This window comes from Cloeon dipterum, chromosome 3 (genome assembly GCF_949628265.1).
Source record: "Cloeon dipterum chromosome 3, ieCloDipt1.1, whole genome shotgun sequence".
In the NCBI taxonomy this organism is placed as follows: domain Eukaryota; kingdom Metazoa; phylum Arthropoda; class Insecta; order Ephemeroptera; family Baetidae; genus Cloeon; species Cloeon dipterum.
In genome coordinates this window covers 27,332,582-27,357,976 of record NC_088788.1, presented here as the reverse complement: position 1 = coordinate 27,357,976, position 25,395 = coordinate 27,332,582, and the positions used below count along the sequence as shown (strand labels likewise).

The following is a 25,395-nucleotide window of genomic DNA, read 5'->3' as shown; positions in this document are numbered from 1 at the left end:
ACTCGCTATTGAACTATTATAAACCTTCCAAAAAATTTCATCATATATTATTCACTCACAATCAGTCCAAACTTAAAAGTTATCAAAGACACTAAACTATTTTTTAGTTGATAAGATGATGAGTGAATATTTACATAGTTATATTGTTTATTGATAGCTACTAAATCATGATATCTTTTACTAACTATGATGATGGCACAATATTACAACATTAAAAATTATGTGGTGTAACAATTAGATGTCGAAATGAAAGAAAATACGTTTGTAATGAATCTACACTATATTGATGGAGATCGCACGAAACAACTTAAAATTAATTTCATTTTAAATATTAAATTTCTGTAAAAATCATGCACTTGATTGTTTTAATATGGGTAATTTGTATTAAGTTAAGCTGAAATACAAGTAAACCCACTCGTTCTTGATGGTATGTATTTCAAAATTCAGATTTTCAAGGCTAGATTGTAAAACGCAAGTTGACCATTTCCCGCCCTTTGACCCTTCAGCATTGAAAATATAGCCCGCAGCCCCGCAGCTGGTTTATGGGTTAAAACCGTCTCTTAGTCAGTTTGCGACTCGCGAGTGACATAACGCAATAAGTGCTGGAGTCGTGATTTTGAGGTCACTCGCATCTGATCTTGAACCCAGCTCACATGCAACACGCCGTGTCGCCGCCTCTGCGCGATAATCAATAATTGAATCTGCTGGCGATGCACAACACACCTAAGCAGACCACAGCTGCATTTCGGTGCGTGCAATTGTGGAATTGTGCGTACCGCAGCTATAAATCGCCGATACACTCGCCGTGCGTATGCTCGTACTCGCGCCGATGTCGTTGCACCCTTGATTTGTGAAATCGGTGCAGGCGTAGCATTTTTCAAACCTATAATAGCAGTTGCAAAATACAAAGTGGCCATTGCATATTTTTTAAACCAATTTTCGATTGACAGTTTTGATTGAATAATAATGCACAAAATCTGGAGCCGAGATTGAAACGATTTTAAAACAATTAAGGTTGTTCAAGGGCAAGCCATAATAAAAGAATAAACAATAAGGGAACATTCCAGCGACTAGCGTTGCCTCGAAAAATAGCTCATTGAGGAAAGGGTGAAAAAAGACGCGTGCATACGTTTTTTGTTCCGTCAAAGAAGGGATGTGTGCATACAAAGCATCTAAGTGCGTTTTCTTTTTAGGCATTTGTCGGTTTTGACGGAACCACGCAATAAACGCGGGCACTATTGTTAACCCTTTTTTACCCTTGCACTTTCTCCTGCTCCTGGAAAGATTTATGGCTTCAATGCCCCCGAATTCTGGATTCATAAGCCTACGGCGTCCAATTCTCTATAGAGGAAAGACGAAAGGGTTGCGTTTGTTTCGCTCCCTCTTGTTAGCCTGGCCTCGCGTCTGGGGAAAATGAACGCCATGTGTCAACCTTATTGCCGTCAGGCTGAATAGGACATCGGGATTTACTGGATGCTCAATCAGCCACCCTCAAATTCGTGCCTGGAATTCACCCCTTATAACAAGCCACTTCTCCGAAACGATATCAACTATCGTTGTATCCAAGCCGCTCGAATAGAATTGCTGAACACATCGCCTGCTTTGGGGACACGAGAGGGCACTAGTACAAAAATAGAAACACATCCTTCCAAGTAGAACTACATACTGTCTGTAGTTTAGAAAAAGAATCAAATCTTAAATACAAATTTTTAGTTTTATTTTCTAATAATTATTTTCAATAAGTTTTGAGCATAATAAACTTGACCTGACTTGAGTAAAATAAAACTAGTCTTATGCAACAGATTTTTTCAAGTGTCAATATATTATTCGTTATAAATCGCATTGAATATAAAAGCTCAAGCGTTCAAATTCAAATTGAATTGTTGTCTTTTTTATGTTGGGCTTTTAAGCCAAATCGTTCCATTATTATAAATGTGATGCATTTGACACGGTGCCCTCCAAATCAACTGGTTCCATTTGCTCAGAGAGAAAACCCACCTGCTTTTTTGCGACGCGGGTGCACTCTGATTTTGGTTAAAACAGGTTACCCGACAAAGGATGTCGGCTGGCTGGCCGCGCGCAATTCGACGACTTTTTCCGCAAACGCAAACTAATGACTGCCGCCAGGCATTGAGATTTGTTCTCCGCCTTCGAAAAGAAAAAGAAGGCTACGCCGTCGAAGGCAGATTTAATTAAAGCAGGCGGCTGTATAGGAAATTGCTTTTGCCAGCCGGAGGGAAGAAGAAGCCTGAAGGCGGAGGATGTTGCTTGGTACACCACCACGCGTTGACAAATCCGTGGCAGAATTGTAAAATAAGCAATCGATCAATTAACAGGCTCTGCTTGTGTCGCAATTAGAGTGCGATGAAAAAACCAGAGGAAATCTGCGGCGACGATCACGAAGAGGCGGAGATTCAATTACGCCCGGACGGACAGGCAAAAAGTTTTTCAAAATAAAAAACGGCTTTTGTGGTGATCGGGTATGATCGCCAGCGAAAGGTAAAAAAATAAATCAAGGCAGGTATATAATGCGTTGCGCATTCTTGACCAAAGCATCTTGGCACAAAATACAAATGAGGTTTTGTTAAGCACAGCTTTTGAAAAAACTCTATATAATTGTATAGACACCTCCTTTTTAAACTATTATTTTTAACTTCATGAAAATAATAAATACCACTTTCTGAAGTGACGCATTTTCGTCTTTTTTCAGTCTTTTGTCAGTTTTTCCAGGGTCAAGACGCAATTTGAAATGCTTTTTAAATCCAGTTAATAATACTTCTTCAGAGCTAAAAGCTATTGTGGTCTTCAAATTGCTGCTCTAATGAGGCGAATATTGATAGTATTGACAGTCTACAGAACGACATATTTCCGCCCGTCAGTACAATTTTACACCTCGGCTGGCAGAGCACCTGCGAAAAAGCCTAGTAATTCCCCATTTCCCACGACGGCCATAATAAAGGCAGCTTCGCAAGAACAAGTTTATGCGCGTCGTCTAATAATAATGTAATGGCGCGGCGGTTTGCCTTCTTTTCTCATCATCGGAAATCGTAACTCGCTCTCGCGCGTTTTACGCGTATACGTTATTTGCGAAAACATAATATATGAACGCAGGCATCGGAGGCCGCAAAAATGGATTCGCGGAGTCGGTGGTTTCAAGGCTGTCGGACGATGATGAATATAATTTGATCGAGTATGCGCCTGCTAATTTGAGCAGAAATCACAGGCAGCCATCTCATAATTTTTGATATGCCACGTGAACTGAGGTCAAATGTGTGTTATTAAGCCGGTGGCTCGACCGATAAAAAGTTTCTGTGCGTTTGTTGAACCGCTGGGATAATTAAGCGAACCAGCTTCCGAAACGGCTGAGGGAAAATTAATTTGCAAGTCAAAACAGCCGGCCTGCGAAATCGAGAGTGGAGGTTCGAAAAAGCGAGTGAATCAATCTCTGCGTCTACATAGTGACAGATTTCCGAGCCTTGTTCAAGGGATTAAATTTGAGCCAGCAAAAAAATTGTACAATTCTTCGTGTAAGGCTGACGGATCTGATAAAAACTGGATTTCTGTTGCTCTGCTTTTAAGTACACCAAAACTCGTCTATTTGGTTACGAAAAACAAAATTATAAATTTAAAATAGTAAATATATTATACTAGCTAAGCTGGATGGGAAAAGATGTTGGTCGGGGATATGTAAGAAATAATCCAGCGGAACCAAAGCAATTTGGAGTGCTGAAAGGCTCACAGAAACGACTAGAATATAGTCATCTACAGCTATCCTTCTTAGCCATCCACGCTTACAAGTTTATTACTTAATATTTGTTTTTTGCCTAAAATCATTGTAAAAAATGGTTACATCGCTATAAAAATACCCTGAATAAATATATTACAATGTTAATACTGAAAAATTAATTTTGCCAATCCTTGCAAAAATAGTATTAGTGCTTATTTAAAGCATGTAAACAAACAAATCCCGCCATATTTTTGCCATCCAGCAGGCCAAATGGAAAAATGGCCATTAAACACGCTTATATATAATCGTACCAGCATGAAGCATAAGTGCACACATGCTCACGCGAAATTTGTCAGCTAAGCCAATTTTATCGCGTGAGCAGCTGCAAAAACGGAAAAGAGTGAAACCAGGGGAAAATCAGTGGCAAAACAAATAGACAAACGCGAATGCGGGACAGACAGCACGCGCAGTGGAGCGAGCGACTTATGGCTCTTGTTGTGGCACTTTTACTCTAAACCCTATCGCTTATGTAAGCTGCGGGCACCTGTAGAAATCATGATCAAGGACCACGCCCCCACTCTCTCGCGTGCAACTCAGGGTGCGTTGACCTGAGTCGGAGCGAGGCATCAGCGAGAGTATACGCGCGCATATTCTGATCTGCTCACCGCTTGTTTTTATTTGTACTGGCTCTCTCTCTCTCTCTCTCTCTCTCTCTCTCTCTCTCTCTCTCTCTCTCTCTCTCTCTCTCTCTCTCTCTCTCCTCGCTCTCCTAGCAAGGATTCATCATCGTCGGCCAAGGCAAACACAAACTCGGTGCGCTTCATTTCATAATTTGCCGCCGGCAAAAAATTCGCTGACCGACTAACTAGCGAATCTCGGCTTAAAAGGGCACAGATTACCTTTCGACTCGACTGAGCAACTTGCCTGTTTTTCGTTGGAGAAGTAATGTAACACACAACGATTGCAATTAAGGTTGTTATCGTAGGAGGTCGCAATCAGCAATGCTGCACGGATAATTGCTCCAAATTAAGGATTATTAGAGAGGTTATGTTTAAACAAGATAAAAATCACTTCAAGGTCATGCTTTAAAAAATTGCCCAATATAACGATCAATAAATGCGCACGAAGATAAATTATTTTTTATGGTTTTATTGGTTTCGAATAGAAGCCAAAAAACCAAAGGCACAGGGGCAAGTATGAGTTTGATTTTTCTCATAAAGTTGAGTGCATCTTAGTTTGAATCTTTTTTTAAAAAAAAAATACTCATGTCTATGAGAGAACGAGTCAATTGGCAGGACGGACAAGATTCATCAATTATTACCCGCATTGCTAACGTCGTCTAATCGAGCAATTACAAATTCCCGCAATACACGACCTTTAAACCAGTTTTGCTGCCTCTCCCACAATATTCCCGATGTGTACATGCAGGAACGCACGTCTGATGAAATCATTTATTCGCCAGCTTCCCACACTGAATCGGAATTCATATATATTTCCGCGTCATTTTTACTACCGATTGAAATAATTTATTTGCCAATTTAGCGTAAGCAGTTCGAGCCATAAATCTGGCTGTGGAACGCGTGCACAGAGCAAAATTTCTTCTTTACGAGTTAGATCCAATGGCCTATAAATCGAAACCAATCATCAGCTAATGCAAGGGTAATATTTTAATAACTCGTCAATCCACCTTGGCTGTCGGTTTGTTTAAGAAACGCCTCACAGGCCATTTTTACGGCGATTTTATTGCTTTATCTCGCTGCTGTAAGTCTCGAACAAATTGTAAATAAATTTCGGCGTGACACGTTGGTTGGTAAAAACTGCAGACGACCGAGAGGTCGATTTCCTCAATAAAACAGCAGTAGCGCGCAAGCAGCAGAATGACTTGTCGGCAGAAGTTTCCTTTTTCACAGCTTGGATTTTCAACAAAAAGTATCATATCCCTGAATCCTGATATAAACTATTCATTAATTTTAACCAGTTTAAAAAGTTCAATCATTCCCAAAAATAAAAATTAAAACTTCTGAAGAACTGCTACCAATGCTCATTATGATATCTAATCCATCAAATCTACAAGATTACGTGCAGTTGATTTTTCTAACAAATGAAAAACGTTTTCCATAGTTCACCCGTCCTGGGTGTAATTTTTCGCCCTGGCACCAGGGCAGACACGTGTCGAGCGCGTTCAGCAGCCATGGTTGTGGTTAAAGTCAAGGTTACGTAAGCCGTCCTTTCGCCGCCACTCTCTCTTTTTACCTTCCCAGCGTGTTTGTCAGCTAATAAGCGCGATGATAATAAAAGGAAGGCAGAAATCTCGCGTTGGATGCCTCCTCCTCCTTCTTGCCTTCTTCGCTCCATGCAATGTGCATGAGAGAACTGAAATTGGGCATTGTCAGAGTGCATAACGTGGAATCTCCGTCAGATGGTGCAGTCAAGGTCCTCTGATATTAGATAATTTGATGCACCGCGCTCGTGCGGCTGAGAAAATTTTCTGCCTCCGTTTTTGCATTTGTTTCACGGCAAGGAGAGAGCGCATTTTTCAGCAAGGTTGCGGTGGTGCCTCTTTTTCCAATTTTCGCCTCTGTCGCGACTACAGGGTTACTGAACTCGTTTTGAATTAGGTGAAAAAAAAGAATATCGAACACTTTAATGCAGCACAGAAGCTTTTAATTTCCCAATATATTCTTTGGTGGTACGATAAGTTATTTTCCTCATCCGCCTTTGGAAGAAACTTCCTCCTTCGATTCAGCGGCTTAATGAAGCTTCTGTTCAGCTGCACGGCACAAAACGATTCGTGTGCAAACTCTTAATTGACTCGTAAATTCGCCATCCTGCCTGTGGCTGCTTCTCAAATTTCCATCTGCACATGCACAATGTATTGACATTATGTACCTCAGCCATTCATCACGCGCGTGGGAGTTCTGCTCCTTTTTCACAATGGCAGATTAAAAAATGATCAGCCTGCGGAGGACTGCATGAAATTTGATCTCTCTCACACACACCTTCCAGCCAGCCAGCTATCCAGCGTGTATACGCACACTCTCAGTAAATCAGGGTTGTTTAGTGTAATAAGATGAGCCGGTATCCATAACGAGCCGCGCATGCCAGCGAGGTGAAAATCCGACACCGCTTGTCGCTTTACATAACCCCATAACGTTGCCTCGCAAAGATTAATTAGGTATCCCTGACTGACTTTCAGCGCAAAATTGGTGTCAGATCGCTAGAGAAATCGGTTGTTTCTGCCAGTTAATGATGTGTGCTTAATGCGCAAAGGGGACGAAGCTATACACAGTAGAGTTTCATGCGAATTTCACTCTGATGCACTAGGTGCAGTAAGCAGAATTTCCACAGGTTTTTTTTTAATGCCAGTTCCTGTGATTTTTCCGTCAAATTGCTTGAATGACTCTCGGAAATTCCAAACAATATTAAAATCCCCCATGTAAAATGCTATTTTCTGGAAAGCTATTCATCCCGATAGCACAGCTGGTTTTTATTTTTACAGGTGTAATTTTGCTAGATTGTTAGCGTCATACTCATTTGATTTTTTCACAGCCTGCAGGGGCGTTTGTGTAACGCGAGACTGAATTTATTGATGTGGCGCAGGAAACGTGTCCTATTTTCCTGAGCTCTGCCGTTGCCATTATTTTGATTTAGCAGCACTTTTCCGCCTGCTAAATAGGCCGAGGCTTCATCGGCACCTGCCTCATTAATTTTCCGCGCACAGCCATGCAAATAGCAAGTTCTCTGCGCATCCAAAAGAGCACGATGATGTGCACGTGTTTTGTTGTTATTTTAGGCACACGCGCGACATTTGAATTTCATCGGACAAAAAGCGAATGTACATGAATGCGTAGTGTCCAACGCGGAGACACGTACACCGGCTTTTCGCGCAAATGGTCACCTTCAGAAATTATAAGGTATCTACCGGCGCACAATTTGACTTGATGATCAATCGGTCGGTGCCAGTGAAACTCGATTGAGTCGCACTGGAATGGGGATGACGTGCTCAATTCTAAATCAGTACAGATACCTAGAAAGTTTAAGTATAAGATGAGGCTAGTTACTAAGTACACAAAGTGCCTTTAAAAAATTACCTCTAAAATCTGGTGTTATCATTCATTTTGTTTAATGACAAAAATCGAAAAAATTGCACAAGTTTCGCATCTGTTTCCGCCATCTAAGTGCAGAAATGGAAGCCATTTTTGCTCAAACAACTCAGGTCGGTATCTCGGTGTCGCAACGGCGAAATTACCTGCTCAGTTAAGCGCCAGCATATTGAAATTTAGCCATTCGCTGACCTTGAGTTTGACCGGAGCTGAAATTCAGACTGAAACTTTACAGCCCACCACACTCGAACCACCTTTTATTGCACTCCCTACGTGCACACCGGCATGAAGTGTGTTTAGCAGTCTTATTGTCTGGTGCGATAGCATCATCAGTGAAAATCACGAAAAGCGGCAATAAATAAGACCAAGTAAGCACTTTATTATTTGCTGTAAGAGAAAAAGCGAAATTAATCGCCGCATTAATCTCGGCCGGAATTTTCGGTGATGAGATCTCGGCACTCGCGTGGTGGTGTAAATCTGTCTCACAGCACGACTGCTTCTCAGTCACTCGAAATTAAAAGCAAGCTCAGCCGGAACTGCTGTTTCTACTCCTGGTGATTCTGCTGGAAAATGGAGAAAAAATGGCGCATCCTTGAATTTGCAGTTCGCGACGCTTGTCACACGCTGCCGGGGGATAATTAAAGCGTGCAAGCATGACGCAATTACGAGCAAGAAAGGAGCAGTAGTGCACCATTCCAGATCATTATTGCAGCCAAGCGGAGCGACGGAAACAATGCCTCCAGTAATTAGACGGAAAATGCGAGGAAAATTCCATGTGGTGCCCATTTTTTGTAGTATGTTAGTCGTGCGGATAGTTCCAGTCTGGCCTAGTTTATTTATTTTTATCGCATGCGAATTTAAGCAAAAAGCTCAGATTGAATCCTTTGAATTAACGGATTTTTCAATTCCACGAGCTGCCCGCGCCGAATGGAAAATAAAGGGATTCCTTGGCACAGGGCCGAGCCAAATTGCACGATCAGCGCTCAGAATCACCGCACGTCTGCTTTTGTGCCCAAATCCATTTCGATATACAATCCACGTTTTATTGCCGCGGCCACGTAAAATGTACAGTCGGCCCCCTCCATGCATGGGAATTATAAATTTTTGCCTGCAATTCAAGCCGAAAATAAATTAAACCCGGCAGCACCTGCGGTCGTTAAATTGCTTCCCTCTGCTGCGGCTGCTGCTGCTGGATTTGCAGTCTAATCATGAATTGATATGTGGTCTCTGTGTACGATCCTCTTGCGCGAGGAAAATGTCTGCAAATGGCCGAATCGTGTCCGAAATTAATGCGATCGCGTAGGGAAATGAGTGGAAGGTATAAAATCGTGCACTTGATTGATGCTAAGGGCGTGGTGACACTTTTCCGTCGGCATTATTAGGGAACTTTAATTTCGAAGCCAAGCGAACGGCAGTCAAAAATTTGGTGTTAAAAAAAAATATCAAGAAGTTTTATTTATTTGCTGTACTGTAACATTATTCGACTATACAGATAAATTTTCATCTATATCGAACTGATGCGCGGTGCATAGACATTCCATTTTTTAAACAATACTTTGGTCTTAAAAAGTTTGATGTCTGACTAAACAGACGTTTCAAATATGTTTTCTATTATTTACTTAATGTGTGTATTTTAATAGTGCTGAGGCTTGTCACGTTAATTTTAAGCGTTCAGTCAGATAAGAGTCATGTTGTTTGTACCAGAAAAGCAGGATTTAAACCTAAACAGGATTTTTCCTGCGGAGTGAAACACTTTCTGTTGCAATCACTCGTTTCATCCGTTGCATATATATTGGCAGCATATTATCCGCGCACAAAGTTCCAAGAAACAGCTCAGTCGCACACGATCTCTCTCGGCTATCTCATTCTCCATCCCTGCATTTCAATGTGAACGCCAAGGGACTCTGCTGGAGCCAATATTTTTCTACAACTACGCCTTTTCCACGTCGGCAGGACACGCAAAAGGAAAAAGGAGAAAAAGAAGAAGAATTAGTCTTCGGCTGCATTTGAGCGATGTGGACACGCTCCGGAGGTTTCCGACGTGCAGCATCACCTGACTGACTTGGCGAAAAAGATGCACAGCCGCGGGCCAGGTTGGCTTCTTGCTTGGGTAGCAAGATGGCGGAATTTTAACTCGCCGTGCACTTGATCAAATGCACACACACAAATGCAACAAATTGACGTTTTTCCGCTGGCGGCTTCTACAATAGAATCAAGTTTCGCCGCTTGGTCTCATCGTGACGCTCGCTCCTTTTATCGCAACGGCCGGTGCATGCACATCGCATGCACAACACTCGGCCGACAAGCCCACGCTGCAAAGGCAAAAAAGCTGGAAAAATAAGTGATTGGTCTCTCCGCCGAACAGAAAACTCGATCGACGGGTTTGTCGCCAATCACAGCAAAAATATTTTTCCTCTGTCATTTCTCCGCGAATCAATCGAGCAGGAAATACAAAAATATCGCTGTTGCCTTTGCACATATTAATTCAAAGTTGCTTCTTTTTCAATACCACCAGTTTGCCGACCTTTCGCTTGGTTACAAAAGATTCTCATTTCATTATATTACATATAATTACAATATTAATTAGCGAGGCGATCGAACAAGCTATTCTGAGGCATAATTAAACCGGTCGGGGCAGCGCGCTCGCAAAAACTCCAAAAAAGCAAATCTGCGAGCTAGAATTTCAATTAGCCGAGCCCAAAAGCAGTGAGCAGCGCCGGGCAGAGATAGTGGAAGGTCGCGTGTGTTGTTGTGCTGCTGCTGCCGCAAAACCAATAATCAGGCAGACCACTTTTGCTTTCTGTCGCCCAACAAGCTGCATGTTTATCGCCGCCATGCCTGCGCTCCGCAAAAGCAGCAGGTGGGAATTTTTCGGCAAAAGCTTTTAAATTTGGCTCGGTCTCGCTTCAGAAGACACAAAGCCGCGCACCAACAACCAAAGCCGCAGCACCAGCGGCGGCACTCAAATTTTTAATTCACTGGTGCTAATTTCGGCTTCCCTTGCTGCGTGAGTCTTTTAAAACGTTATGCATGAGATGATAATGGCAATTTCGTGAATTCGGCGATTACACTTTCAAATCGGGCCTGAACTTGGGCTTGACATTTAAAATTCAAATCAAATAACATTGGCCTTGGAATTTTGCATTTCTCTTTGTGTGCGTCGCCTCATTTTTGCTGATTTTCACCCCAAATAGGGGCACAAAACAAATTGCACCGACTTTCCGTCTCTGACGCGCATGCAAATCACAATTCCAATGAATATAAAACGCGAATATTTAACAACATATCGATATTTTTTGATCTTCGTTTAATCTGTTTGGTTGAAGTGTCAAAACGAGCTAAACAACTGATTTAATCAACCGATTTAAACTATCATGAAGGTTAACTTTAAATGTGGCCTACTCCAGTGTAGCATTTATTGGAATCCAGAGCTCGCAATAATTGTATTTTCCATCTTGTAATTGTAAGTTACAGAGCGGTGACTTGAACAAACTTGACTCTTCAAGCAAAAAAAAACATTTTTTCTGTTTGTATATGCACGTTACTAAAGTATAAAAGAGATCCAGCAGAGAAACATCGCAGAATGAAGAAAGAAATGTTTTGATGTCGTATAGTCACTTGGAAAATAAAAGCAAAAACTTTGTTTGCAATTGAAAGAAAATCCAAGTAATTGCTGAATTAGCCTTCGCTCCCTCTCGACGCTGACAATGAGTGAAAAAACTTGACCGGCATATGGTGTAATTGGCGAGAAAGACAGCCAACTCATCGTCACTTGAATGGGTCGTGGTGCCATTACGCGTTAGTTACATCAAGTGGCCGCTCGCGTGCATTCGTTACGATTTTCGAGTGCAGCACGAGCTAACCTTGGCTGCCGCGGTCCGTTTCACTGCTGCACGCGTGTTCTCCAAAGGTTAGCCTCGGCGTGCATATCGCATAATAGCTGCAGGAGGCTTGCGCATAATTACCGCGAAAGTAAGTAAGTGCCTGCCTGCCTGCTTGCCGGTTTATGTAACTCGCTCGGCTTTGTGTAAGTGGAGTGCGAGGAGGCGCTGCGGGGAATATCGTGCTCGCTTTTATCTCCTTTCCGCCCGTGAACTGCATAAATCTGCCGCGCCGAGCGAAACACCCTTGAAACAGTGCAAATCCATGCGTGAACCCAGGGAAGGACGTTCGGAGTGCACTGGCCGCGTTAATGCCACCGGCAGGCTGAAAGCGAAACTGCTGCCGGATTTCTGCCAGGATTTGCGGCATACGCGGCGCCGGTGTAAACACGCTCGCGGCCCCAATGGTTTAATCGTTTTAATGAAAATGCGTCGAGCGGAATGCTTTGCTAACTGGGACTCAACGACGAATCCGGATGCAAAATTAGGAACAGAACACCTTCTTGTATAATTAATATTGATTAAATTAAAAGTTTTTAGAGAGGGTTAGTCTAAAAGTTCTAAAAACATTCTCTTTGGTCTTTTTTCTATCGAAATGCAGATCGCACTGTTTATTTTTCCTTCTATTTTTATATTACATTTTAGGATTAACAAAATTTGCCCCTTCTTATGGTTTATAATGGCCTCAAATTGACCATCGTGTTCTTGCAGAGTGAAGGTTTGCCTTCTTGGTTGAAAGAGCAAGCAATTGCAAAAAGCGACACTTAAAGATCAAACTTTTTTATTTTTGCTAAAGAAAATTCTTTGCACGAGACACTTCAGCTGATTTTCAAATCTGCTGGCAAATTTTTCCACCTTGAATGAATTCTTCTGGCTAAAATAAATCATCCATAGCGCTCTTTCCTAATGGAAAACAAACACGGCAACGACAGCGAACCAAAACCAACAATCCTCGCATGTTGATTTAGCACGCCCCTTTCCTTGTCGAAAAGAAAACGAAAAGCACGAAATATTATGGCAGTAGCTGACAGTTCTGGCAGAGCAGCAAATTACTTTGATGTGCTCACAAAAATTCCCGCGCTGACCTTTCGCATGGTCACGCGGTGAACACTCGCGGCGAGAACACAATTTTGTGGAAAAAAATCGAGCGCTGCAGGACCGCTAGTGGTGCTTAGTATTCCAAGTGCAGAGCCAGGCAGGCCGGTCGGGTAGGCAGGCCACTTCATGACCATGCATGGTCCGAGCGAGCTGCCCTGACTGATAATAAAACAAACGCTCGAATGCAGCCGCCACGACGGTCATCTGTATTCAGCTACGACGCGGGCACACAATGCGCACACGCACGTAATACTCCACCTCTCGAGTTTTGGTCGCGGGCATCCGCAAAAAGTCGAATACGAATGCCTGGCAGGTTGCACGCACACGGATCGCGGCCGCGCCGGAAGATGCGTGGAGGAAGCAACTCTTTGCCAAAGTGCCGCTTATTTACTTTGCTGCGTGGACACAGCCCGTGCGTGGGCTTTTCGCGGAGGAAGTTGGCCCAGCACGCAAAGTGCCGAGAAGTGGCCGTCGCCGTTTGCGGTTTCCGGTGCCCTTCGCATTATCTCAGGAATTCGGGTGGTTCTCGCGAAAATACGAGCAATTTGAAAATAAGCACTACGTAATAACGTTTTCACTAGAACTAATTTTTTGTCCTGTCTTTTCAATAGGGAAAAATCAAATTTATATGAATATTATTTGCTTTGTAGGGTATACGACAATAGGATAGATACGACAATAGGAATGGGGGATTCCTATTGTCGTATCTATCCTATTGTCGTATCTAGTAAGAAAAATGGCTGAATGGATTTGGCAACAAGCTTAAAACAGGTTAAAAAGAAAAATGGTTTCATTCATTTTTTTTAGTTCATGGCTATGCAACCATTGATAAAAGAAATTCCCTAAAAGTTAATAAATTTTAAAAAGCTGCTTAAGTAGATCTCCTGCTGTCTTCAACAAAACTCATGCAACATTTTTTTTCTCCTTGTAAAGGTTTCCTCGTTCTTGTTTCGCCTTTGAATTTTAAGCTGTCAATAAAATTTAGAGACCTTGACAAAAGAGAAGAGTTGGCCGTTGTGTCTTCTTTAGCCCCAGGCGGAAGGTTCTACGATAAAAGAAAAAGACACAGGATGCTTGCATTTGAAGTTTCGAGGCAGAGCGTCGTCATTCTTGGAGCAAATTCAATCTGTGTGATTGTTTCGCGCGCGCGCGGCGACACCTGTTAACCTGCCCAGCCGGTGCGCTGCTCGGCTTAATTGGCCACAAGGTCAGTAAAATGATAAGCGTGGTCTAGGTGTTCATATTGCCCGGCGAGCATGCACCGTTCGATGAGCCGCTGGTATCGTGTCTGCGCACGGAGGGGAAACAAAAAGAAGCGAGCAAGTGCGTAGAAAAAAGCACATTGTGAGCGTATGAGTAATGGACTCGCACATTTCCCAGAACCCATTGTCATGTGACTAGTGAATTTTAGTGTGTATTTCCAGTGTGGCGGAATGTGACGAAAACAGCAGCAGAAAGGGCCAATGAACCGTTTGTTTTGAAATAAATTTGAACCCTTTCAGTCGTTGAAGTCTCTCAATTATTAGCAAAGTCGGAAAACGTGCGAAAGAAATGATGCAATCTGATCGGTGCTTAGCGGATCTCAACATCCTTGGCACGTGACTCAATTAACTTTTGAATATGCATTGCGTTCAAACGCGTAATCAATGGCTGCGTATTTCCTACAAGGTCTTTCACTCGGCAGCATTTTTTTTTAATTATCTCCAGCATCTGCAAAGCACGAAATTTGCTGAAAATAAAAGTGGCATTACGATCGACTTTCGCTGTTGACGTTCTCCGTTTGCTCTGTGATGCAGCCGCATTCGTTTTCCTGCTCCGCTCTTTCGTTTCGTTTTCGCTGTCGGCCGTGGCCGCTCGTTCAGGTCGCTGTCCGGAAGGGGCGCTGCTGCGGCTCAGGTAGGCCGACATTGAAAGCCGGCAAACCTCGCACTTCATGTGTGCGGCTCGTGGTGCTGGCATCGGCGTGCGCGGTGAAAGTGAAGTAGACACCCTCGGTTGTTGTTCTTCGCTCCGTTGATGCGTCTGCCGAGATGATCCACGTTGCGACAATGCAGCGACTTTGCGCCGAAAGTTCGCCGGAGGTGTCTTCGTCATCTCCGATCACCAACATTTCGATGGGACAGATGAGAATGGTTTCTTCGCCGAACCCAACCGGCTCGTCCTCTTCCGATCTCGGCGAGGTTGACCTCGAATTGTGGGATTTGGATTACAGCTCGCGGAGGAACCTCATCAGCAGTGCGATGCATCTGCACGGTTCGTCCTGTCGACTGATATATCCTATTTTTTATCGTGATTTTCAACTTGCAACACTGCCTATGGACATTGCATATATTAATTATTCAATTTGTTTGGGTTGTCCCAAATGAAAAGCAAAGATTTAAATCGGATTATTGAAGAGAAAGGCAGAAAGGCTTGGTTACACCACCAAAATTGCGTGTCCAAATAAGCCGCAAAAATCGCCAAAGCGCTAGTTCTCAATCATCTTTGCAAAATGATTTAAATTTTCGTTACGCCATCCATATTAAAAATGGAAAGTAAATCGAGAGCCAATAACCTAATATTAAGGTAGAGATCAAGTCGGTGCGAATTTTATTTGACGGTTTTGATTTTTGCTCTAGGTTCAACTTTGTTTATTGTTACGGGCTAGCAGGGCAACTTTGCGCCATACTCGCCCCTCATCGAAACCCAAGAGATTACAAATTATTACAACACATTTATTACAAAAGAGATGTTTGTTCTGTAGTGGGATCGTCGATTGTCGTTTAAACGCACGAGTTCTCATTCATACACATATTTGGCGACAGATTTCCATAACCGATGGCATTTGGACTTGGAAGCACTGAAACGCTTACAAATGGTGCCATCCGATGCGCTCTGGATCTACATAATATATCAAAATCGAGGAAGGTATTAAAACATACCAGATATATTGCACAATTGTTTGGCGGTACAACAACGCAGTTTGACACGAGAGAGTGATGCCGCGGAACTGGCATGACCTCCCATTGTCAGTTGCGATGGATTTGCATGCAAAATGAGCCAGACACGACAAAGTGCGGAAAATATGATTTTGGCACTGACGTGCTGCTGACAAATTTAAATTCAAGCCTCATCGGAGCTAGCTGCTTTATTCCGAGGCGTTGGTGGCGAGACCGGCCGGCCAGTCCGTGCTTGACTGCTCCTTTCACGAAAACCGCCGCCAGATAAAATCTCAACACTCCACTTGGGTGGAAAGTAGTTAAGTGAAAAAAGTAGCCAATCGCGTTGTTGGCTCCGAGGCGGAAATCTGGCTTAATATGCGAGGAAAGGTGGCCGGATGGGGTGCGATAAAATGGCAATGATGACTATCGCTCTCTGCGCGCCATTGTGCGCCTTTTCATTTTAATTATAAACGCTCTCGCAGATTCATTTGCATGCAGAAAGAAAATGTGCCGCTCTGCACATAATACACGCCCCTTATATTTATTTTTCAATTTATTAAGTCATCGAACTTGTGTGCGTAATGTGTTTCAAGGCTCTCACATAGACTCGCAAGTCAGCCCATCTTTTTCGCTTTTCTTGTCGGTGGTATAACTATAAGATTATACTGTAGTTTTCTCTGAATCATATACATTATTGGTAATAACAATGAAAAATGCACAATGTGCAAGTGATAAAGTCGCTGAAACTGCGGCAAATCAAAAATCAAAAAGAAAGTTGAGTTATACACGGCCTATGCTAAAGCTAAAACACATTCACACACCGCAAGTTGCCACAGATCATTTTTGAGTTCATTCAGGGAAAATCGATGCGGATTGAAGGGGCTGGGGGCGGATTACGGCAACGCAACCTTGAAAGAAAAAGGCAACTCTGGGCACAAGGATACCCCTGGTGGGGCAATTTATTATATTTTGCTCGGCAATTCTACTCACCCTATCCCACCCCTCGTCTTTGTGCGTTGATAGATTGTGCAAACTATGTTTACCGGGATATTCAAGCAACAATAAAAGGTATATCCTGCTCCCCTTTTGAAATCACACACAAAAGTTTGCTGTCGACCCCCTGGAGACCAATTCATATTGATTTCAATTCGTTTTGAGTTAAATCGCCCAGCAGCTATTAGACGTGTGTTTCCAAATATTTTCCTGATTTTCATGTTTACATTCCGAACACGCGGCCGACGGCCCATGCATCGAGCACACTTTGAAATTTCTGGCAGCATTCCATTATTAATGAGCGGCGTTAGGCAATCCGCTCGGGGCAAGGGTGCCCGTGGTTGCATAAATCTTGTGCACAAACGGCCATTGCTCCCAACTGCGCGAGTTTTAACTCTTCAGTATATAGATTATATTTTGTGTGAAGGTGTTTCAATAAGACACATTTTCCACGGTGAAAAATTAATTGCTTGATAATGAACCCCTTTTTCATTGCCGTTCATACGCACACACCATTTCTGTAGTGTAATGAATGAGCCTGTTGCTTTTAAACGTCAATTCATGTACACACGCAGCAGGCAGCCATTTACATAAATTTTATGTTTCTCGTTTACGATCACAACAAATTGCCGCTGCCGATCACAAAATATACACTTGAGTGGGACAAATAATTTCATACTTCTCGCACCACAAGTTGCATCTGCAGCGGCCAATTACCTGCATTTTTCAGTCGCCGATTCCGCGTATTCCAGGCCCGAATCGGCGGATATTAGCGTCATTAGCTTAATTGCGGACAATGAAAGCGAAAAGAAGCACAGCAACAACAACTGCTCTCTGCTGCACTGACCTTGGCGTGGTGACTCGGACGGTAAACTCGCTGTGTCTTCGACCTCTCTTCTGTATACTTACATATTCGCTCGCTCTTGAAAAGTAATCACCGTCGAAAAATTGTAGCCGACGTGGGAATTCTGGCATGATTTTCTGTCTGCCGCCCAATTAGGCTAATTGAGAGATGCAGCGCTCGGCCTGTGATGAGATTCTGCCAGATGCACACTTTTTGCGCGGCCGCTCGACTGGAAAATTAATTTTATAAATTCGGCCGACGCTGGCTTGCTGATGGTGAACCTGCTGTGCACACACGACAACCTCAGCAGCAGGAGTTTCGAGCCGAGTTTAATGATTTTGGTTTATGATCGAATCTTGCGAGTCGCTAAGGAAAAGTATAGCAATCTTTGCATCCAAATACTAATTTTCTACCGATCGCTTCATAGCGAAATTTAATCGTTTCTAGCTTGAAGTCTGAAAGTCTTCCCAAATAATTAAAAACGAACTATAATCAAACTATAAGTTTTTAATTAAAAAATTTGAAAATACTGTAGAAGACTAGCAAAATTAAGCAATCCAATATTCCTAACAAAGAGTGCAGAATATAGCCATTTGTTGCGCCGGCTCGTCAGTTTGACACGATTGGGAAACCTAAACGCCTCCCGCAGGCGATTTGCAGTGCGTTCGCATGTAATGACTACTCAATTTGAACCGCAATTACATCTTACTTAATTGCTCCGCTTGGACAGGCCGAGTTGGTCGCCGGCGCTTTAAAACGCTGACGTCACGCGTGCTATGTGCTGCAACGCAAACCTGGCAGTAGCCACCCACACCTGAAGGGTTGACGACCTGAGCCGGCGGTGACCTGCCTACTGACCTTGTTGCTCTTGTTAATGCTGTTTGCCGCGCGCATGAGCACGTGCATCGGGACATAGATATTTGGAAAACGCACTGCCACTATCTGCTGCTCGAATTATTTATTGAGATGTCCCCCGCGACGTGTCGCATTAACCTTCAAAATACATTAGCATAAATTTGGGAGAGGAGGCGAGAAGGAGGAAGAACGCCGCCGATATCATGAATAATTGTCTACTCAAGTTTCACTTTCACTCCCGAAGGAAACAGCCGTGGAAAATTGTTATAAACTTATGACTTTCCTTTTTTGTAAGCTGTTTACATCAACGAATGTTGCTGGCGGGAACTAAGAGAAAAATTGAAGGTCTAGTTCAAAAGCTTTGGAATTGGAATTGTATTTATTTGCGTATATTTTCGATACAACGTTGTAGTTACCTCTATTGCTTGAAAATGGAATTACACGGAGGCGCTTTTATTTTACGATTTCTCTATCCACGGCAACTTAAGGTCATTCTTCTTTAGGTAGGGTGCTGTGGCGAAAATTAATTTAAAAAATTTACGGTTGTGCGTTATACTCGTTTTCAATTTTTAAATCTTTCGGTTCAGAACACGTTAAAATGCGTTTAAAAAAAATCATGGATCACTTTTTTCATAACTTATATTTTAACTATTTTCTACTATATTGTTTGTTATAGTTCTGGAGATACGCACTTACAGAAAGTAAAAGTGCTAGATGATTAAGGCAGAAATATCAAAAGTAGCGGTGCCAGTTATTGATATCAGGCGAAGATAATGTTATTTTCGTGTCATTTCTTCATATTTCAAAAGCTTGGTGTTTCCTATAATGTTTTGAATTTCCCTTTCGAAAGAGTTTCATTTGTTTGTCGGTCACAGTGGTCCGATTCGATCAAAAATAACAGTAACTGCTCCTCGGTGGCCCCATCCCATGTGTTTTTGTTTCCGTTCGCTTTCATTAATAGCGGTGACGACTGAGCCTCATCGCGCTCATCTTCTTTTATGGCGCATTAGCACCCTATCGTGCCTCGGGCAGGCAACAGTAGTGCTCGGCTGCGACTCATGCAATTCAAGAGCCAACGCCGCAAATAGCTCCGCGGGGATAACCTTGCCGAGTCCTTTGCCAACCTGAGTAAGGTCGCGCTCATTTTCTGCCGCAAACCCAACCTTCCTTCCTTCCTCGGCTAGAAAGGCCGCTCTCTGCACCGGCTCTTGGCAACGGCGGCGATTTTTCATCCTCTTGTGGGCGGAGATTTCAACTCCAGATTTATCGCTTGATGCCGTTCCGCGGCTGCCTTTTAATTGTTGTTAAGCTGACGGCCGCCTGATGTAAATTACCTATTCACGATGTGACGAGACGTCACGTGTCATTTTTCTGTATTTCATACGATTCTTTCTTTTGTGTGACCGCAGACAATGATGCACAGCATTTTCGACCTTGTTTGTCTCTCAAGTAGAAAATGTTTGGGCTATTTAGATAGACAGTAATGTACCTCTTAGAGAACCTGAATTAAAAAGAGCCAATTTAAATACCGTTCCGGACGTACAATAAATTAACATTAAAAATTATTTATTAATTTAATATTTTGGCTGTCACAAAAATTTTAACTCGACCCGTCCACCCACCATCCGTTTTGCACGAGAGTCTATTGTCATTCCAAAAAACTAACGAGTTTTTGTCAGCGTGTCACGCGCGTTTTTCGGTCGGAATGCGCCCAAGGTGGCAATTTGAGGCATTGCTGGGGCCGTTTCCGCACCAGCAGCTTCTGCGGAGAAATGAGCTGCGGAGAAAAGAGCAAAAGTGGCTGCCGTTCGGCCGGTGGAGCCAGTTCCAGCCGAGCGCGAGCGAACCAGCGAGAGCGCGCAACTCGTTCTCCGTCCGTCTCGCGGATCCACCGGGCAAGAAAGGGGCGGTGGGGAATTTTCGCGCCGGGGGCACTGCGCGGCCTTGACTTGAAACTCGACGACCACATTCGAAAGCCAATCGACGATGTCCGCAGGATCGAAAAAGTCAAATTTTCGGCTGAGGCGTAATTTTTGTTTTATTGCGCGTGACCGCTCGTTTATTTTCCCAGCACGCTTCACATTTATTTTTGACACATAAATTAAAATTGACCAATTAAGTCACGCGATAAAAAGTTTTCAGCAGCAACTCGAATTCTCGGAGCCATTTAAAATTTAAACAAACAAACCCCAAATGGTAAAATGTGCTTGAATGCTCAGGTTGTTGATCTCGAGAGAGAAACGCGCTCGACCCTGAAATCGCAGGGTTGATGTCGTTACGCAATTATCAACCGGTCATTGGACCCATTTTGATTGGCTCGGAAATGTCGTGAATGCAAAGTAAACTCTGGTGGTGATGCAACGCCATGCTGCGCGGATGAATTATTGATCGGGAAAAGTAGTGACTTTCGAAAGGGCAAATTCAAATCGGTGAACCGCTCCAGATTATTCGTCATTGGCCGCTTCTCAGGCTATTTTGTATAAATTTGACTCAATGGGCGTGAAAATTGCGCAATAATTTTATCCCTCGCCAATACGCTGGTTGCTCGGGTTACAAACAAGAATGGCAAGAGTGCCGCTCGCGCAATTAAGCGAATGTTATGCAAATAAGCTGAGAGTGGCACCTGCTCTACTAGGCGATTAACTCGGCGGAGCAACCGAAGCGAAACACACGCGTCAAGAGGACGCGTTGTGCCCCGAACCGACAAAGTTGCAAATAAGGTGTCGGTAGCAGCTATTTCACCTGTTGCTCTCACGTGTGTAGCAGCATCGCACACACGGAGGAGCAAATTAATTTGCTTCCCCGGCCACCGCGCACCAGCCACCGGCTGCTTTTTGCGCTAATTAAACGCTCGTCGGTGGCGGTGTTCCGTCAGACTTGAACTTGTAATTGAGAGAACTGAATTTCGCTGTGCAGCGAGCAAGGCCGCCTCGCTTGGCAGTGCGTGTTTCCTTCTGCCGACGTTCAGCTGGTGCCAATGCAAATAAATCAGCGTGTCCCACGCCAGATCGCAATCGACGAATCGGAACTCGTTTGTTTTCTTCCTTTTCCTCTCGATCGCTCTCGATATGTATTTGTTTACGTATTTCTGCAGAGGAGCAGCTTGATTAGTCGGTTGGATTTTAATTGGCAGTATGTGTCGGAGGAAAAAAATTGAATTTCCGGTGTGATAAGATCTGCCAAAATGCGGTCGTAATTATTCGAGGCAGCGAGCGGAAAGATAATTCCCACGCGGGTCCTAAACCTTTTTCGCAGTTTCGTTCTGCCAGGCAGGGGTCACCAACATTCAAACCACTCGACTCGGAATTTAATGTTTATTTCAAAAAGTGAACGCGGCGCCAGTGCAGCTCGGATTACTTTTGACGTCTCTTGGGATGGGATAATATTATTTGGCAGAAACGAGTGACAATGAGACACGGATTTTGGCCAGACGTGAAGATTAACCAGACCTTCAACTCGAGTTGAAATCCAGCCAAGTCTTGAAAAATTTATTGAAACTCGAGGGAATCCCCACTTGATTTGGCTTCTCCTTCAATTTCGCTCAAATTCCGGCAAAAACGGTCAAATCGGAATGCAGCACAACGAGCGGCCGGCCTCCGCAGCGGCGAATCCACCAGTCACTTTTCTCGCGAGTACCACCATTTTCCGCCGTGCCAAACTGCAGGCAGGATGATTCTCTCATTTCTCGCACTCCATTTATCACGACGGACAACAATGGGGTCGGCGGTGTGAGAATCGGCGCGCTCTGCGAGCGGCCGACTCGCACAAAAGGCCTTTTTCGTCCGAAACCTTTCGATTTCGGCGCGGCGATGATGCAGCAGCTGCAGCAGCAGCGAAAAAATAATGGCAGCGGTGAAAAAACGAGCACGACGAATCGCCGAGATAAAAAGAAGGCGGTGGCTGCCCGGCGAGATGATGGTCGAGCCAAAAAGCATGTTCTGCCTGGCCTTGGCGTCATAATAGCACAGGAATCGTGACTCGCCTTACGTCACGACCGCAAAAAAATTGCTGCTTTCGCGCCGAAGCTTTTTTGTGTGTGCCTTGCTGCTCCAGTGGTCAGCCGAAAAAGGGTTAATAATTATCGTTTGTCATGAGAGGGTGGCCCAACGAGCGCAACGCGTGCGTGCGTCGAGAGATGTGACCGCGGAAAATCGCAAAGCAGCTTGCAATTACTCTCTGGGTTCAAGGTTTTCCCCCAAAAACGCAGGCCGTTGACCTGAGAGAGCAAATTGTGTAATTTTAGCCTAAGAGTTTGAAAAAAAGCTGAGGAAGAAGTGTTGAGGGTCTCTTGGAATATTTGGTTTCATACCCAACAAATAAAAAACAAGCCCTACAGTTTTATAAAATAAAACTAACAAGATCTCACCAACAATTTTTGTTATGTAATTTAAGCCTTATAAATCGTGTCTTTTTTAAACCAATATTAAGTTTTGATGTTATGTTCCCCCTTTTCAATGCAGGAGGTGTAAATATTTTTTCAGTAGTTGTCATTAGATATTTTTTTAAATCCAAACAATGCAGTGATTCATTGATAGCTTGATAAAGAAGAGACATTAGTAAGACGGTGCCAAACCGCAAATTGTGAAAAGTCGAGTGCATACAACTTCCTTATTTAGCAATCAATCTCATTTTCGCGTCGTCGTGTGTTTCAGGTCGCGATGACTTGTCGCCTCCGACCAGTGTGCTGGGCTTCCCGACCGGCAGCGAGTCCATGGACAGCAAAAAGCGCAAAGGCCCAGCTCCCCGGCAGCAGGAGGAACTGTGTTTGGTGTGCGGCGACCGCGCCTCTGGATACCACTACAATGCGCTCACCTGCGAAGGCTGCAAAGGTAAGTTTCGCAATCTGACACTGGCTTGCGGCCTAAGTGCTCAAAATCGCTCTTTTGCTCAGGTTTCTTCAGGCGCAGCATAACCAAGAACGCCGTGTACCAGTGCAAATATGGAAACAACTGCGAGATCGACATGTACATGCGACGCAAGTGTCAAGAGTGTCGACTCAAAAAGTGTCTCACCGTCGGCATGAGGCCAGAATGTGAGTATTTCACCCTCATAAAAAAGCGAATGTTTAAAATTTTAATTAGGAAAACAAATATTGATATAGTTAGCTGCGTGGTTGCAATGTGTACATCTCCCATCCAAGAATTTCGGTCTTGCACCATAGGCGAGTTATACGCTGTATGTTCCTTAAAGAATGTTAATGTAAAAACAACGGGATCAGCATTACATGCCCAATCAGGATTATACACATATTATTTGGTATTAGGCGTATTAGAATCTCTTTGATGAGCAAAACACGTAATTTTTGGCATTTTTTGATAAAATCTGATTTTTTCATAAGGGCCAGGAAATCTACTAAACAAATTGTCTATTTTACATACAGGATGTCATGTCAATAAATTAAACATGATTATGAAAGAAAAATTACAAAAAATCTCATTAATTATTTTTGTTACTGTAAAAAATATTTTAAATTTATTGGCTCTCAAATAAATAATATTTTAGAAGCTACGTTAAAAAGTTAACTCAATGACATCAATGCTATAAGCTAGAAGTGACCTTATTAAGAATCTCCCATTTAAAAAAGTCATAACTGACCCATCAATCAATACATCCCCTTCAGGGAGAGTCTAATTACTTAACATTTTAGTGCCTGCCAATAGGTGGTACTCTTCTTCCACCTTTTCCAACGTGTGCACACTTCCAGTGCAGCAGTGTCATTTCTAGTCTTCCCCTTAGCATGAAAACGTAAAACTCTCACGCTGCAAGACGATAGCGAATATTTGAGCTCGATGGCATTTCTCACTCGTTTTGTGTAATTTGAGAACAGAAATTGTGGGGATTTTGTTGAGCCTTAATAATTGAGTGACCTGGTAATATGGGGTAACCTGAGTTTGTTTTAATTCCATTGATAATTACTTGTGATATTTATTATGACTATTTTAATCTTAATATATGACGAAACCAACTTACTGTTGAAGATTTTAATTTTAAATTATTTGTGCATTATTCGAATACGTCAAATTATTTGTCCTTGCCACATTATTTATTGAATTCTTGTAATACCCTTTCAGTCCAAATTTCCGAGGCATACAATAATTAATAATATGGTGTAAGAGGAATAAATAATAAAGGGCATGCTACTAATTTGAGGGATTTGTGTTGGAATTCCCCTCAACATCAATATGAGAGGACAAAAAGCTATTTATTGTAGAGTATTTCATAGGGAAGCCCAAAAAGGAAGAGTCAGTCAGGCTTGATAGCTTACCAAGAGTGAAATACCAAAATTTTTATAGGGCGACATCTGTTTTTCATTGACTTGACTAGCCAGAGTGCTTTTGTTTTTACTCATTACTGAACTATAATTACTCTATCGCGAGTACACAAGGTCACCTTATTAGCAACGTTCATAAAAAAAGAAAATCATGGTTCGCTATCTGTTTTTAACATCTATTTTCGCTCTCTCCTGCAGGTGTTGTTCCTGAAATTCAATGTGCCGTGAAGAGAGAAGCGAAAAAGGCACAAAAGGACAAAGACAAACCAAACTCGACGACGTGTGGCAGCTCCCCTGAGTCGGTTGTTCGCGAACCAGAATCCAGAGTGTCCAGCATTAGCAACGGACACCCGACCCCTGCTCAACGCAAACCAATCCTGAAGGTATTGCTCGCACAAGTCCCAATTCCGAGCTTTGCTGTAATTGTCAATAGAATTTCCAGATGCAGGACGTTGCGCCCCCCAGCAATGGAGGAAAAGCCATTAGCCCTGAGCAAGAAGAGCTCATCGCCAGGCTTGTCTTCTTCCAAAATGAGTACGAACAACCCCCCGCAGATGACCTGAAAAGGATCATGGTGAGATTTTTTGTTTAACTCTTCGATATGAATTTTTAAACTCTAGGCACTGGTAAATTTTTGATTCTGTTTAAGAATAAAACTTAATTTAAATCAATTTTAATTAGAGGCAAAGGAAATTACAATTT

General features: G+C 43.1%; 1 protein-coding gene across 5 annotated transcripts in view; it reads left to right on the top strand.

The window, feature by feature from the left end:
• LOC135940896 (ecdysone receptor-like) overlaps positions 1-25,395 on the top strand; it is a 92,762-nt gene that overhangs the window by 63,513 nt on the left and 3,854 nt on the right. For 3 of the 5 annotated variants that reach the window (XM_065486010.1, XM_065486011.1, XM_065486009.1), the window contains 4 exons: positions 23,075-23,251; positions 23,314-23,454; positions 24,892-25,076; positions 25,127-25,267. In XM_065486010.1, the coding sequence (XP_065342082.1) occupies positions 23,075-23,251; positions 23,314-23,454; positions 24,892-25,076; positions 25,127-25,267 (644 nt within the window). Of the gene's footprint in view, positions 1-14,731; positions 15,063-23,074; positions 23,252-23,313; positions 23,455-24,891; positions 25,077-25,126; positions 25,268-25,395 lie in introns of those variants that run through there. The other 2 variants (XM_065486013.1, XM_065486012.1) reach the window with 2 other exon arrangements.